Genomic DNA, 15,625 nt, shown 5'->3' with positions numbered 1-15,625 from the left:
AATCACATGTCCAGCCTCATAAGTAGGCATGGAAGAGCTCAGTTTTAGCAGCCAGCGACCCCCATAAAGAGCTGGGAGCTCATGCACTGCCAGACCAGGGTGCCACATATGGACCCAGGAGGGAGCAGGTCACCTTCCTGCGGGACACTGGGCACCATGGGTCTATATATTGGCTGGAGGAAAGTATCTAACCATGAGCCATGATGTGCTGCATCATGGCCTGGCAGCCTGTGCCTACATCTCAGCATGGCCCATGGAACACTGGGGCCGGTCGCAGCAAAGAGGCACGGCCAGTGGCTGGGCCACTGCCCAATCCTACTGTTAACAGCTTTCGTTGCGAAATTAGGTGTCCACCTTGGCTTTCATTGCAAAATTAGGTGCTCACCTTTGCAAGCCAGTCACATAAGTGAATTTTGTACCAAGCAAGCGTTTTTCATGGCATATGGTTGAGCCCAGTGGCTTTGAAGGGGGAGCTGATAACATACCTGCTGATGCCTGTAGATATATATAAATGAAGACAGTCAAGACCACAATTTGCTCAGTAAAATGCTAGGATGGGCTTGGATTAGAGCCTGCACCTTTATAAAAATGAGACTTACCCCAGCAATTCCCCTTTTTGCAGGGAAGCAGGCAGGAGGCAGCAGTCCAATGAGAGGACGTGAAGTCAGACACTCCAGATCTGGGCTTTACCTGTTAATGGGAAAATGAAAGGAGATTCCCCCCGAAACCTTTGTGCTAAGCCGCTGCCTGCTTTTCTGTGGGAGCTTATAGAAGCTATTGATATATGCCGTGGCAATTCAATAAAAGAATACGTAATGAAAGCAGGATATAACATACCCTGCAATCACAGAGGCGTGCATGAATTATTAAGCTGGCAGAATTTACAGTCAGTTGAGGGAACTATAGATTTCTTCCTCCACATATAGTTAGGGAACACTGGTAAAAGCATCAAAGTATTTCATCCTTAAATATGCAATTAGTCAGCGGGGCAAAAATCATTCCCTCTCTGAGGGCTGCTCGGTGGCGGCGTGAAATGGCTCAGTCAGCTTTCTCCAGCACGGTACAGGTAACAATGTTGGTCCCTACGAGTCCTCAGGGTCTGGCCTCTGACTAACTGACCTCAGGCTGAGGTCCAGCATTACAGAGGACACGATGCTTCACCCATCTAAGCTTTCCATCTCATTTAATTCCCACAAAAGTCCACAGCAGGTTGTGTTTAGAGGGAAGACAAGGACTGCAATTAGGCAGAGAGCGCAGAAGAGTTGATCAGGGAGAGATGTTTGCTTGCACATAGCAAGGACCTTTGCTCTGCCATAATGCACAGGGAACTAATGAAATGAAAACCTTTTTAAACAGACAAATTGCATGTCATTAAGTTAGCAATAACTGGGAGACAGTGCTCTTCTTCCCCCTGGAAAACTGAGGGAGGGAATAGGGTCTACAGGATATGCTGCATCTTTACATTTGCTCAGGAGGGTCCTACTGGTGCAAATCAGCCTCGTGAGGCCAAAGTTTCAGCAGTTTCAGGCTGCCAAGGAGCTGACCCAATTATTTGCACTAATTCTCAGTTAGTGGCTGATGTGACACAAGTGTTTTTTCGTGAGACGGGCAAATCACAAGAGTTTCTCACCAGATCACAAAGCAAAGGAAAAGCAAGGCGTGCACCTTCCATGCACACGTCCTCACCTGCCACGGCTGGAGGACTGTGGCACCCAGCAGCAATTTCAGTGCAGATCCAACAACGATGCTGATGCACGAGGGCAATGGGTTGCTCTAAACCAGTGAGTGCTGCAGCCTCTCTTGAGAGGCCTAAAAAAACCCATGGTTGGGCTGCCGAGCTTTCAGTCTACCTCATTCTCCCAGCTATGTGGTCACCTTGGAGTGGAAAGCATATGGCTGGGAAGCCAACCAGGGACTCCACAGAGCTGAATATCCTTCAGGAGGAAAGCTTGCATGGGCTGTGTCTCGCCATAACACGGAGCAGGCATCATCTGCACTGAGCATTTGGCTATATCCAGGGCGGTTTTGGGAGCCTTGAAAACCATCCAGTGGGGTTTTGGTTTTTTTTTTTGCTTATGGGAAACCTCCAACACACTTTTCAACATAAAAGCCCAGACAATACTCTTGGAGGCCTCCTGCCTGCGTCACGCACCCCCATGCACTGGGCTTGCTCCCACCATTAGCAGCAGCCAGGAGCAAATCCGTTGCGGCGGTCCGGCTCCTGCCAGCCGAGCGCTGGCAGGGAGCACATCACAGCTCCAATCAGCCAGCACCGACACAGCTCGGGGACCGCTGGGTGTTAGCTAATATCTGCCTGCTCCTGCCACGCCGAGGAAGCAGGCAGCAAACTCCGGCTTTTGATGGTTTGTTGGTCGGCATTAAGGATGCATCCCAGTCTAAACTCCAGATAAATCTGATTTTTCCACCTTGCCATCTGCACCAAAAAGCAGGGCTTGTGGTTTATCTGGTGTTCAGAAAATCAAAATGCAATAAATGCATATAAATATGTATATATACACATATACATCTGTGAGCTGTGGGTAGATTAAAGTGTTTCTCAAGCAGAACAAAACGTTCGCTTCATTTTCACATCTTTAGCAACTTTAAAAAAACATTGTAATACACAATATCTGGCTGGAGAAACAAATACTATAATTTTTCAAGCATCTTTCCAGGCAGTATTGGGGTTTTATTTTAACCAAAGCAATTCACCAAAACTGGCGTGGAAATAGAAATATTGTTGGACTATCCAAATATTAAAAAATTAAAACTGCTGGCATCATCCCCATTGTGCAGATCTGTTGTCCCTACACCCGTCCCGCAGCGGCCACTGGGGCACAGTTTGCATTTGCTACTTTCATATTGCTAAGCAGTAAAAAAGAGGGTGCAGATGCTGCTGGGGAACACAGCACTGCATTTCTGGGTGATGCCGCACCCCCAAAACCACTGCCGCACCATTAATTTCTTTCTCGGCACAGCTGCTCTGAGCATAACCACATGCAGGTTCCCTTTTGCATTCCCAGCACTATTTGCTCGCACAAATACAGGCAATCAGCAAAATGTAAAAATAGCCAAAAATATATAATTAGGGTGGATGCACTGTGGATTTAATAGGGTTTTTCTATTTCTTCCTTCGCTGGCCCATAAGACACAAGCCCTGGATGAAGAGAGGCTGTTCAGGAGGGAAAGAGAGTGCTTTGCTGTGGTATACGTTTGGCAAAAGCCCTTAAATATTTTTCCCAGTTTTATATTGTGTGTGGTTTTTTTATTGAGCACCACACACAAATTACAACAGATTGATTCTTTCACAGCTCCCCGAAGTTGAAATGCTTTGCAGCCGAGAGCTCAGTGCCTGCCAAACTTCATAATTAACTTTAATAACTCTTTAATTTGAACTTTAATTCAAACACCTATGTTTCTGGGGGACCATAAGGGGGAAAAAACCCAACAAAATAAAGCAAACCAGGGAAAACCAGGTCTGGTTTTCGAAGCACAGGGAAAGCTGCTTCTCAATGAATGTGACTCCCACCCAGCACCTACAAGCAGCTGAGGGAAAAACAAAACAAAACAAAACAAAACAAAACAAAACATGATATTAAAAATAAAGTAGCAGCCCCAAACTTGTGCTGTGCCAGAGGCAACTGGAGCTCAGACCCCTCACAATGGGTGCAAGCTGATGGAGAGGCATTGCCCCAGCCTGGTGGAAAGTGAAGGAGAAGGCATTGCTGTCTGATGCTGGGAAAGCACTGGACTCAAAGCTGCCTTCGCTGCCCCAGCCGGTAGGTTTTCCAAGGCCACCTCTAGGGATGGAGGGACTGAAGCCACTGGGAATACCACCACTTGGATTTTTATCTGAGCTTGCTGGCAATGAAGGAGAAAGAACAAAAAAGACTAAAAAGCATCCCAGATAAAGTTGCCCTAGTGCAACTAAGTTTACGTGTGAAATGACCACAGAAATTTGTTTCTTTTTCCTCATACAGGGAGAAAGAAAAAATATATAGTCCTGGATCTGTTCACTCAGTCAATGGTTCTGTCACTGCCCATGGGCAGTGTTAGCTGCTGGGAGGGCAAGAGGACAAGGAACCTGAAGCAGGAACATTAATGCAACTTCTTTTTCCCAGTCAAAAAGCCTCAAGCTGTCAGACCATGCATGCAGCCCCGGAGCACTGCCAGCCAAAACCCCACATTAACCTACCCCGGCTGAGTTCATGGTGAAGGGGTCCTTCAGGGAAAAGCAAATCATTGACAGGAGGAGCGGGAGACAAAGCAGGACCAGATAGGGAAGGGAGATGTCAGAACCTGGGAATGAATCCACAAATTTGGCAGGGCTTTCAGAGCTGTCAGCCCAAGCCTCCAGGAAGAAGTCAGGATTAACAGGGATTTATGACTCAGGCGGTCTGCTGTGGGTTGGAGGACACCAAGAAGCATCTTCCTGCCCTCCAGGACCCTGTGGATTCAGCCCAGTTTGAGCTGGGGACAGCCCGAACCAGGGTGACTTTTCACCATTTCACAGCAAAGAAGTGGCATTAAGCCTGACCCAGCACCCAGTCGAGGCAGGAATACTTTTTCTTATTTTTTTTTCCTTCCATGATCCTGATTATAATAATAATAAAAAAGAGAAAGCTCCCCTAGCATCATGCCATGGGGATGCCACCACCCCTGCAGCATCACCCGCTGCCCAAGGCCACCACATTGAGCAGGGCTGGAGTGGGATGCCGTGACTTTCTGCTCAGAAAGGAGAGCCAGGCAGCATCCCGCCAGCATCCCTCGTGATGAGTATACCGATAAAGAGATTCAGATCAATGGGCCTGGTGGTTTCTACCAGCAAATGAATGGCTTTCAGTGTATGGGTTAGAGAGTCATTAACCACCCAACCTGCTCACTGTCCTTAGCAGGCAATCTCTGCCATGCATCTGCTCACCCTGCTTTATCCACTGACCCTCCTGCTCCCTCATCCCTGCATCCACCTGGAGCTCTTCTCCCCCCATCCTTCCTAAACAGGCTCTGGTGCCTCTGTTGAGCCAGGCTGGATCTGAAGAGCAGGGAGGGCATCTCCCCATGTCTAAGATGCTCCTGTAATCCTGCGAGGAGGTTTGCTTTGAAGCTCTGGCCCAGCTCGGCGCAGCTGGCTCACAGCCACAATTACTTCCACTCTGAGCACACATAAAAAAAGCCGAGCGAGAGGCCAAGGAGCGGGTAGTTATCCTCGAACGCCGACAAGTCAATCAAAGGCAGCCAGCACTAATTAGTCCCGATGCCTCCCCCTGTCACAGCTGCCCCATTACACAGGGACAAGAAGTCTCTCCACAGGTCAGCCAGGGCCAACCAGGAGCTGCTGGAGAGCCCAGAAGGCAGAGGAGGATTTGGGGGTTCAGGGTATGAAAGTACATCCCCAAATCGCCACTTACAGAGCATCGATCCCACCACCTCACTCCCTCCCATTGCCATCTCCAGCGCCCTCCTTTCCCTCTTCTGCAAGTGTGGTCAGAGCCACCATGGAAGCCAAGGGGAAGGAGGAGGCCATCCCACTGCAAAGTGATTTCCATTTTTCTTGCTTTTCCTAAAACCAGGGGAAAAAAAAGAGAGAGTCTACCAAAGGAGTCCCAGGTGCCTGTTCTCAAGAAGCAGGTATTAAGCAGGGAGCTGAAAAGAAAAGTGCAGCAGAAACATTGCAGTAATACGGGATAATAACCCTGCGAATGCTGTGAGGCAGCTGAATAGTGATATTTTCTGGAGTAGTGTGGTATTGTAGGAGAGAAACCAGTAAACAAATATTTTCATTCAGCAGCAGGGGAAGAGGGGAGGCACAGCCATTTCCCAGGGAGCTGGCGAGGAGCTCCAGAGCAGGATTGTCATTAGAAGTAAGGGAGGGCAATTGCTCAAGATTATGGCACTGGCAGATACCAGCAAAGTCAGACTTGGCGAGCGGCTCTGAGGACAGCTCAGCTGTGGATCACAGCCAAGCATCATGCCACTATCTTCTCCCACCTCCCAAAAACCAAACCACTGGGGTATCACACCCACCCTGCCAGGCAAGCTCCCATTATTTGGAGAAGACCCCACATGTGTAGGTTGGAAGCATCCACCGAAAGCTATCAGGACATTTTCCCCACCTCGTGTTCACCGTGGCCAGTATTCCCTAGCATGGGCCAGCTGTGAAACCCCAAGTCCAGACCCTACAGGATCTGCACTACATGGAGCTTGGGAGATTCAGCTTTAAGCAGCTTGTTGGAAACACTCAACTTGCTAGCCCTTCTCACCTCCATTTCCCAGTTTTAGGAACCAGTATGAGAGCTACTGCAATGGGCAGCTGAGTCAGACCAGGTTGATGTCCAATCTCCTCTTGCCACCAAATGTCCCGGAAGAAGGAGCATGTTGTAGCTGGCAGATGTGGCAATTTGATCCTCTCCACGTAGCAGCCCTTCAAGGCAGGTCCCATCCAAGCGTGCCACCTAAGCACTCAGGTGTTTAAGTCCTCGAGGTTTTAAGTCCTTCTTAACCTGTGTAGTCCCTTGTACTTTTTCATAGTCTTCAAACCTGTATGAATGGCTAAGCCCTCTTACAGTCTGGATACAGAGTAATTAATGGTACCAAATACAGAGTTATTAAAATTAATTATGAATTAAGGGTGGACACTGCAAGAGCTATGTCCTGGCTTTGAATAATACCTAAAACCCACGACTTCTTGGAGTTTTGGTAGTTTCTGGTGATGAAGGGCAGAGGTCTTCAGCTCTTTGTATCTCTTTACCATCACTGTAAAGAGCCTGTTGACCAGATTTAATGTGCTTGCTGCATCTTTTGCACTGCTGGTACGGAAAGAACCACACTCCAACGTTCATCAGTCCCGGTCCTACAAACCCAGCACAGTAGGAAGCCGCAAACATGGCAATTTACATTCACTCCTAAAATGCTGCAAGAAATCCAATCAGACATTTCAAGGTTATTAACTGGAAATATTTAATTATAAATAATTATATTTAGTTAGCTGTCCTTACACCAAAGCAGTGCCAGGGCTCAGCTGAAAGCCTTTGACCACAGCACAATGTACCCTCCAAGCAGCCACGCTCCAGCAGTCCTGCTTGGACTAGTTTATGTGCAGTCCATCCTGCAAAGAAAACACAAGGCAAGCCATATCTTTGGGTGCAACAACATTGCAGACACAGCCTCCCCTACCTGTTAGCCCTATCCTCTGACGGACCAGGTGGCAATTCCTCGTGGCAATTCCTCATGGCAAACCAGTTGGTATTAAGCATTGGTCAGCACACCACAGTCCTGACAAGAGTAATGGGGGCAAATCCATCCCCAGCACAACTGGGCTGGCACCGGTGAATTTAGGCTGGAGATAAATGTGGTTCTCAGAGGCTGGATTACCACCTGGGTGTTCATGATCGATACAGGAACGAGAAGTTGTATTGCTCCAAATCAAGGCAAGGTTAACCCATAATCCAGAGCATGGGCAGGGGGTGAAGCCACTTTAACAGGAGGGATTTGTCTGCTCTGAGCGTCAACCTGAACAAGCTGGAGCCTGCATGGTGTAATTTAACGGTGTTTAACAACGAGGCTGCTGTTCCTATAGCTACTGGAGGAAGCTTAGCAACCCTGGGCGCAGCTCCTGGGGCACAGGAGACAACCAAAGGAGAGCTCAGGGATGCGTTACCGTCACCCATGTGTTAACCCTTTGTACCCTACACGCTGTATTGATGTGACATTGAAAGTCGATCCTATATGGGGTGTTTCTCCTGAAAACATGTGTATTTGGTGCTTTGTTAGTACCAGATTAACTGTTTCCTGTAAAAAAAAAATAATTATAGCAACAAGTATCTGCCTCTGTCACTGTTCAGGGGCTATGGCTGGGTCTCCCCACCAGCCATGGGCTCTGCTCAGGGCTGATTTGGGCTCCACCAAAGCCAGTAAGACTGTGCATGGGTCAAGTCAGCCCCACATCTCTCTGGATTACTTTGCCCAGCAGGACTTGCCTCTCTAAGCTGAGCACAGTTTCGGGGCTAACACCAACCATGCTCTTTTCCTTCTGTGTCCTCAGGTCCTCCCCGCGCTTGGCTGACCAACACTGGCTTAGAAGGCTCTTCCCTCTCCCAAGAAAATGGGGACTGACAGTGAAAACCCAGTCCTGAGGAACGTGCTCATCAGCTTCAATTTGCTTCTGCTGGGTGCTGTCCTCAAGCCTTTTGAGTGCCGGCTGGAGGTGACAACAGAGCCAGCCAAGACACCAGCGGTGGATGAGCAGGGTGGCCTTGCCAACTGCAGCCCACCTATCAAAGAGCAGCCAATGGTCTTCCACCACATCTACAACATCAACATTCCCCTGGACAGCTGCTGCTCATCCATGTTCAAGTCTTCGGCCGAGGAGGTGAGTTCAGAAGACGACCGGCTGGCGGAGTACGCAGAGCAGACCTCTGACAGCGAGAGCCAGGTCACCTTCACCCACAGGATAAACTTGCCCAAGCAGGCCTGCAAGTGCTCCACCTCCCTCCCGTCCCTGCAGGAGCTGCTGAGCAGGATTGAGATGCTGGAGAGGGAGGTCTCCATACTCCGGGACCAATGCAACTCCAATTGCTGCCAAGAAAATGCAGCCACAGGTAGTAATGCCATCCTGTTAGCTCTTGCTGGGGACTGAGGGCTTGAGAAAAAGGCAGGAGAAATAAATACAAGAGCCGTGATACCACTCAGAGTGGCGATGGAGGAACACCTGTGTTCACCCATGGTGCTGCTGTGGGTTTAGGGACAAGCCTGGCTTAGGTCCTTCAAGGCAGGAAAACCCCTGGGAGCGATTTGGTCAATTGAGACCACTGCAGAAACCCCGTAATGGCCAGAGCTAAAGCCCCTCGATAGATAAAATTACCACTCATAAGAAGTGAGCAGGGTGATCTCCCAACCCTGGACTCCATGCAACGCTGTTAGAGATCTGCCACTGCACATGGGACAGGGAAGAGAGATGTGGTTGCTGCTGTTCCTGTGCTGAAGGCAGCACCACGGGAGCCGGCAACAAACCCCTTCATCTTCTCTGTAGGACGAGTGAATACATATGAAAGGTTGAGTTTAAAAAAAAGAATAAAAAATACAGGGAATAACTTCAATTGCTATGAAAGATGCAAACAAAACCTATAACAAAGGTACAAAACCAGCAACAAGATATCTGAATAACAATATGTGCAGTCTGTGAAGCTCTCCGAGAGTCCCCATTAGGGTTACCCCATCAAAGATGGACCCTTGTTTCACCAGAACTGTTCCTCAGAGCCAGGGAAGAAGCACACAGTTGAAATGAGACGGGTTAAGAAAGGTTTGGGCTAGAGACTGCATTTCAACAGCACGGGAGCTAGCACATGATGGTTTTCCTTACGTCTCGGGGATGTTGGTAAGTGGGGCTGTCCCAAAGGACAGCTGTCCCTTGTCCCTTGTGCAGCCCAGCCCTGCTCGGGGCTCTGACACACCGGAGATCCTCGCAGGAAAAAGCCACCAAGTGAGAAGAGCCATGCAGGGTGTCTTTCCAGGGGAAAACTGCTTTTCAGGCCAAGAACCACAGCAGGGAGGAAGATAAATTAAAAGCAACTCTTTTCCCCCCAATGCCCACTGCCTTTTTTTTAAGTTTTGCGTGTATCAGTGTGAATTTTCCAGTGGTACCACAACTCGTCTATGTTGAGGACACATTAAAATGAAATGGAAGTGACCCACACTCAGGTCAACAGAGTTGGACCAAGGGTGTGTGTGTCGGGGAGGGAGAAACCGGGACGGCACACGCAGCGTGGTGACTCGGGCTGACACCTCCCGTGCAGCCAAGGGAGGTCAGTGTGTTCCCAGCCATGGGCTCAGCCCACTTCCCCCAGCGATGTGACAGTCATCAGATGCACTAAAAAAAGACAGAAAACACCCACACATGCCACCAGTGTGTGCAAAGCAAGGGTTAAAATCACGTAGGAAGCGCAATGGGAAAAACCTGTTTTAAAGGAATTAATTTGAAACTCTGATGGGCCTATTTGGGTTTCTTGCAACATACGCAGACGGTCCCATTAAACATTCATCGCTCAGTGGAGTCTCCACTCTGATCGCAGATGCACGCTGAGCTAAAACCGGAGTAATTTAATTCATTTTTACCTGAGTTGCTTTCAATTCACTGCACCGCAAAAGAGATCAGGATCCCTACCCCACTGCCTGAGGCATTTCCCTAAGGAAAGCCGCTCTCTTCCAGCACACTTACAAGCATCCTCTCTCCTCGTTCGATAACTTAACTAGGGGCTGAGATCTGAAGAGAATCTGATCGCCATTCTCAGTATTCGCAGTTTAGATGGGAAACATCCTGCAAAGTAACCCAAATGGTTCTGTCTGGTATAGCATGTAACTGAACCCCTTTTACGTGAGCATCTGCTGCACCCACCATGGGAAGAGCTTCTCAGGTAGCTCAGCTGGGACAGAAAACTTAGTTGGGGAATCACAAAGTCTTGTGGCTTTTGATCTTCATGGCACAGAGGCTTCCCAAGGGTCAGAGGAAGCACAGAAAGGGTTTCTGCTCTTCATTGGTTCATACAAGGAAGAAAAGCAGGAAAAATTAGCCTGGATGGGGTAAACCCTTAGCTGGAGCAATGGGTCCATGTTGAGGGGCAAAAGAGAGTGGCAGTGTCAGAGTGATTGGTGCCTTCGTCCCTGTACATCCGTCTTCACCCCAGTGTGCTGTGCAAAGCCACTGGGTAAAGGGGGAGGTGGTAGCCACTGTGGCCATGTGCTTTCCCCCAACCCAGCACACCCAAATACTTTGTGCAAAGCCAATGGCTCTGTCTTAATCCGGCTCACCAGGACAGGGATGAAGATCATGTCTTTGGGTACATACTGGCTTCTTGTAGGAGAGACAGCAAGCAGACCAGGATCCCTCACCTGTTAAAAAAAAAAAAAAAAAAAGGAACAGCGGGTGGAGGGGAGAAAACAGGAGCCTGCTAATTCATGGCTGGTGCAGAGGGCTCGGCTAGGGAAGGCATTTTCCCAGTAAGAGGTCTAGGGAGTTTCCCATCGACTGAGCCCTGAGCTGAAGAGAAACCAAAGGGAACATTTGCACCCCAACAAGGCTGATGTCACCCATAGACATGGAGGTCAGCGCTCCTGAGGGGACAGACAAACTTCTGGGGACCCCCCCAAGCCCCACCATGAGTCTATATCACCAATTCTGCCCCTGCCAGCCCTAAGGCCCCCAGCTCCCCAAAGCTGGGCATGCTCAACCTGAGGGAGGACCGTTCCCTACTTGCCCCACATCTTGCCCCCCTTCCCTACAACCCATCAACGGGCTGCCCTAGGGCCGACGCTGCCCTTTTCCACCTCCCACCTGGTGGGCTCTGACCCTCATTCCACATCCTTGCAGGGCAGCTGGATTACACCCCGCAGTGCAGCGGCCACGGGAACTTCAGCCTGGAGTCGTGCAGCTGCGTGTGCATGGAGGGCTGGGCGGGCACCAACTGCTCCGAGCCCCGCTGCCCCCGGGGCTGCTCCAGCCGAGGCGTCTGCCTGGAGGGCCAGTGCATCTGTGACAATGACTACGGGGGTGAGGACTGCTCCCAGCTCCGCTGCCCTGCTGGCTGCGGCTCCCGCGGGCTCTGCGTGGACGGCGAGTGCGTCTGCGAGGAGGGTTTCACCGGGGAGGATTGCTCCCAGCTGCGGTGCCCCCATGACTGCTCAGGGAAGGGCCACTGCGCCAACGGCACGTGCATCTGCCAGGAGGGCTACGCTGGGGAGGACTGCGGGTGGCTGCACTGCCCCAACGCCTGTAGCGGCCGTGGGATCTGCCAGGATGGTCTCTGCATCTGCGAGGATGGCTACGAAGGGCAGGACTGCTCGGCAGGTAGTGGGGGCATGCATGGGGAGAGACAGACCCTAATGTATGAGTAATGGCTTCAAGGTGCCCAGAGCCCCATACGAGCACCACGAAGCCTAGGAGAAACCCATACCTGGCAAAGCATGTCACATAGGACCTGCTCAGGCCCTGCAGTTTGACTCCCTCCCTATTGTCCCTGTCCTCAGAGACGCCATGGGGAAAAGTCCAGGACATGAGCAAAAAGCCAGTGAGGTTTGTCCCAATATCGGTGGTAAACCCTTGGTACAACAGAAGCTGCAGTTAGGTTCTCCTGAGCCTTTGTCTTGCTATAGCATTTAATACACCCACAGATAGTAAGTAACGCCCAGCTGAAAGTCCATACCCGAGTCCCACCAGGAGACTCACGCACCCCTCCCCACGGCCACGCAGGAGGATAAGCCATGCACACCCTGACGCTCTCCTTACATCTGCCCTTCCCAACAGTGGCTCCTCCAGAAAACCTGAGAGTGACAGGGATCAGTGACAGCTCCATTGAGCTGACATGGGACAGCCCCGGGGCAGCCACCGAGTACGTCATTTCATACCAACCAGCGGGGCCAGGGGGCACCCAGCTCCAGCAGCGGGTGCCTGGGGACTGGAGCAGCATCACCATCACGGAGCTGGAGCCGGGTATTGCCTACAACATCAGCATCTACGCAGTCATCAGTGATGTTTCCAGCATCCCGGTTACCTCCAAGGTGATGACCAGTAAGTATCCTACTGTACTTGCCTCTTGGTGCCCAGATAACCAGCGGTGAAGCTCAAGGTGATGCATATTTTCCATAAAAATCTTATAGCAGCAGTTGATCCTTCAAAAAAAAAAAAAAAAACTGGGGACATTTTTATCCCCATTTATATCTGTATAGGAATACAGAAAAGGGGGAAATGTGTCCACTCTGCAGAAAGACTGTCTGGATGAAAACCGGAATGACTAAAAATCAAAGAAACTTTCAGTGTTTGATTGAAGCCCCCAGAATACGGCCTAAAATATTACACTTTTTTCCTCATAGAAAATATTGCAATATATCACAGAAGTCACAGGTTCTCCTCCCACTCCTGGATGGGTTCTGCGTGGGGAATCCCCATGACATCAGTGATAGTGCAGCAAGAGGGGATGCTGCTGTGCATAGGACATTTGTAGTCCTGACCAGGACCATGATACACAGAGGAAAACGGGAGTATCAAGCTGTAATGGCAGGCTCCAGAAAGGATCCTCAGAAACTAAAGATGGAGAGGGCAGGGGGAAAATATAAACTACATATTTTGCAACCGCCTCACTCACTCTGTTCGCATGGTAATGTAGTGGGATGCTTCGGCATCCAACAGCCCAGGTATTTCCATCTTCTCCCTCCAACCTGCCCAGAGGGGGGACAAAGGTACTCTGCTAACAGCTACCAAGAGGTTCCCCATTTTCATTGCACAGACAAAAAATACTCACAGGGAGCAGGGTGGGGGCGGCAGCACCCACACACCCATCCTGCGTTGCTCACCACCTCCTGCTCCCTTCCAGACCTTGCCACGCCACAGGGGCTGAAGTTCAAGACCATCACAGAGACAACGGTGGAGGTGCAGTGGGAGCCCTTTTCCTTCCCCTTCGACGGCTGGGAGATCAGCTTCATCCCCAAGGTACCACCACCACATGCATGGCTTCGGGGCGTACACCTGGTCACCCTGAAAACACTGAGCGAGTGGGTCCCAAATTAGCTTCCAATTACTCTCAAAAAAAAACCCAAACCAGCTTCTGTTTGCAATTTATGCGCTTCACATCAGACAACCCCAAACACTTCAACCTCAATTTGCCACCTTGCATTTCCCCAGTAGTCTTTGGCATCAAGACATACATATCCTCAAAGAAATGTCCCAATAAAAACGAGAGATGAGTGTATAAATAAATAAACCTTTCAGTCTCGCTGCCTCTTGCTGTCACCCCCTCTTTTTCCTTTCCATCTCCTTTGTTGCAACCCTTCCTCCTCCTCCTCATCTTCCTCACCCTGCTCTCTGCATGCTAAGCTACCCAAAACAGCACGGATGAAACCGAGCAGCCACCGGCTCTCAGACAATAACCTTCAGCATCCCCGAGTCACAGGCACAGCTAATTCCTGCCACGGAATTCTAATCACAGTGATGAACAGGTAGAATTTGTGCCAGAAAAGATGAAAGGATGAAAATGTTGCCCTAAATATCGCATATTTTCTACGTGCGGCAACAAAAATTGTACATCAAGTATTTAATCTATATTCATAATTTCTACACCATTTAGCCATAAGTATAGCTTCAATTGTATATGGAGCCTCTTTACAAGAACATTCAAGCCCCAGCAGTAAAAGAAATGCTGATTAAGGACTCAATTATGCCATTTTCACTTGTACAAAACCCTCGATGGAGTCAAAGGCAGCTCTGGGCAGCAGAGAAATGCAGAACTTGGCCCCAAAGTTTTAAAAGCTCTTAACTGTAAAGTATCATTATACAGTGTAAAGCAAGGGCCCAATTGCCTTAAATAACTCGTTCCCTTATTTCCAAAAAGGCTGGAAGGATCTGGGTGCACTTTTCGGTATGTCCTCATGCGAATTGTGTTGGAAGTCGAAGTTCAGGTACTGCAGGTATAAACCCCAGGGTAATTTTCATTCACCGTCAGGATAAAAGCCAAAACGATAAGACAAAGTCAGGGAAGAGCTTTCGGTCTAGTAGCAAAAACCCAGCTATCTTTCAAACATTTCACTGATACTCAGGAATTAAGCTCAATATCATCCCCCTGAAGCAGATAAATGGGAAGATATCCATTTTAGGGTGAGGAATTGCTGGGATAGAAGCAAACATCTCCCTGCAGTGTCATAATCTCAAGCCACCGCATAAATACACACTGTTGGTCCACCTTTCCATTTTTAAGCTTAAAACTTCAAACCATGCAGAAACATTTCAAGATTTAAAGGAAGAGATAAAGCATCAAAGGATGACTGGGTTTGGATGCAGGTTTTTGGGGTGGGGAAAGGATGTATCTTGCCAGGCTTTGAAGTTCTCGCATCCATTGGTGAAGCACACGGTCCTGTGTCATAAAGACACGGTCATGCTCCTGCCCATCGGCTTCTGAAATCGGATTCTCTTGAGTCTCATTACCAGCTTTTCTCATAAAATAAGGCAGAGGGTGCTGTCTCCTTCACTCCCTGGAAGCTACGCTTGCTCAGGCAAATGCTAAACCATTGCCACACCCCAAATAAACCCAAAACCTAGTCCCAGAGGCTAAAAAAACCCAAAGTTATAACAATACCATCGCAAATAACGTCTACGAGCAAAATTGAGCTCACTTTGTCTTCCCCAAAACTGGGCAAGAGGATGCTAGTTTGGTCCTCAGTGTCCCTCAAGGACACTCACACCGTCCCGCAGAGCAATCCTTCTCCCATGGTCCCTGTGATGCCCTCACCCCCCAAAAGCCAGATCAGGCGGGGATTGCCCTTCTGCTGCATGCACTGGTGATGGGGCGGGAGGAGGGGGGGTGGTGGGTGTAGAAAGATGAAGCAAAGACAGATTTAGAAAATAAAATTAGGAAAGGTAAGCTGGCAATTCATGGCTAAAATGGAAGATTTCCCGTTTAATGAGAAAAGAGATGAATATGAATTGAGAGCTATGTGCAAAGATTTGTTTAGCGTGTTATTAGTGAAGACAGCGGCAAGAAAAGATCCTTTGTCCAAACACTGGCAGAAAAGGTGACATTTGCAGTTGCTTAAAGCCTTACAGTTTTTTAGAGCAAAACCGCAAAGTATAATGAATTTAATAAAG

At 49.2% G+C, this 15,625-nt stretch overlaps 1 protein-coding gene across 2 annotated transcripts in view; it reads left to right on the top strand.

Moving 5' to 3' along the window:
- Positions 1–8,101: 8,101 nt before the first annotated feature.
- TNR (tenascin R) overlaps positions 8,102–15,625 on the top strand; it is a gene marked incomplete at both ends in the record, with an annotated part of 29,722 nt that continues 22,198 nt past the window's right edge. For both annotated transcript variants that reach the window (XM_082483298.1, XM_082483297.1), the window contains 4 exons: positions 8,102–8,597; positions 11,363–11,839; positions 12,296–12,559; positions 13,362–13,477. In XM_082483298.1, coding sequence (XP_082339424.1) covers positions 8,102–8,597; positions 11,363–11,839; positions 12,296–12,559; positions 13,362–13,477 — 1,353 coding nt within the window. The remainder of the gene's footprint in view (positions 8,598–11,362; positions 11,840–12,295; positions 12,560–13,361; positions 13,478–15,625) is intronic.

This window comes from Vanellus vanellus, assembly GCF_965231255.1.
Source record: "Vanellus vanellus genome assembly, chromosome: 5".
Taxonomy (NCBI): domain Eukaryota; kingdom Metazoa; phylum Chordata; class Aves; order Charadriiformes; family Charadriidae; genus Vanellus; species Vanellus vanellus.
Note: the sequence above shows the minus strand (reverse complement) of the source record. Positions and strands in the feature narration are given on the sequence as shown.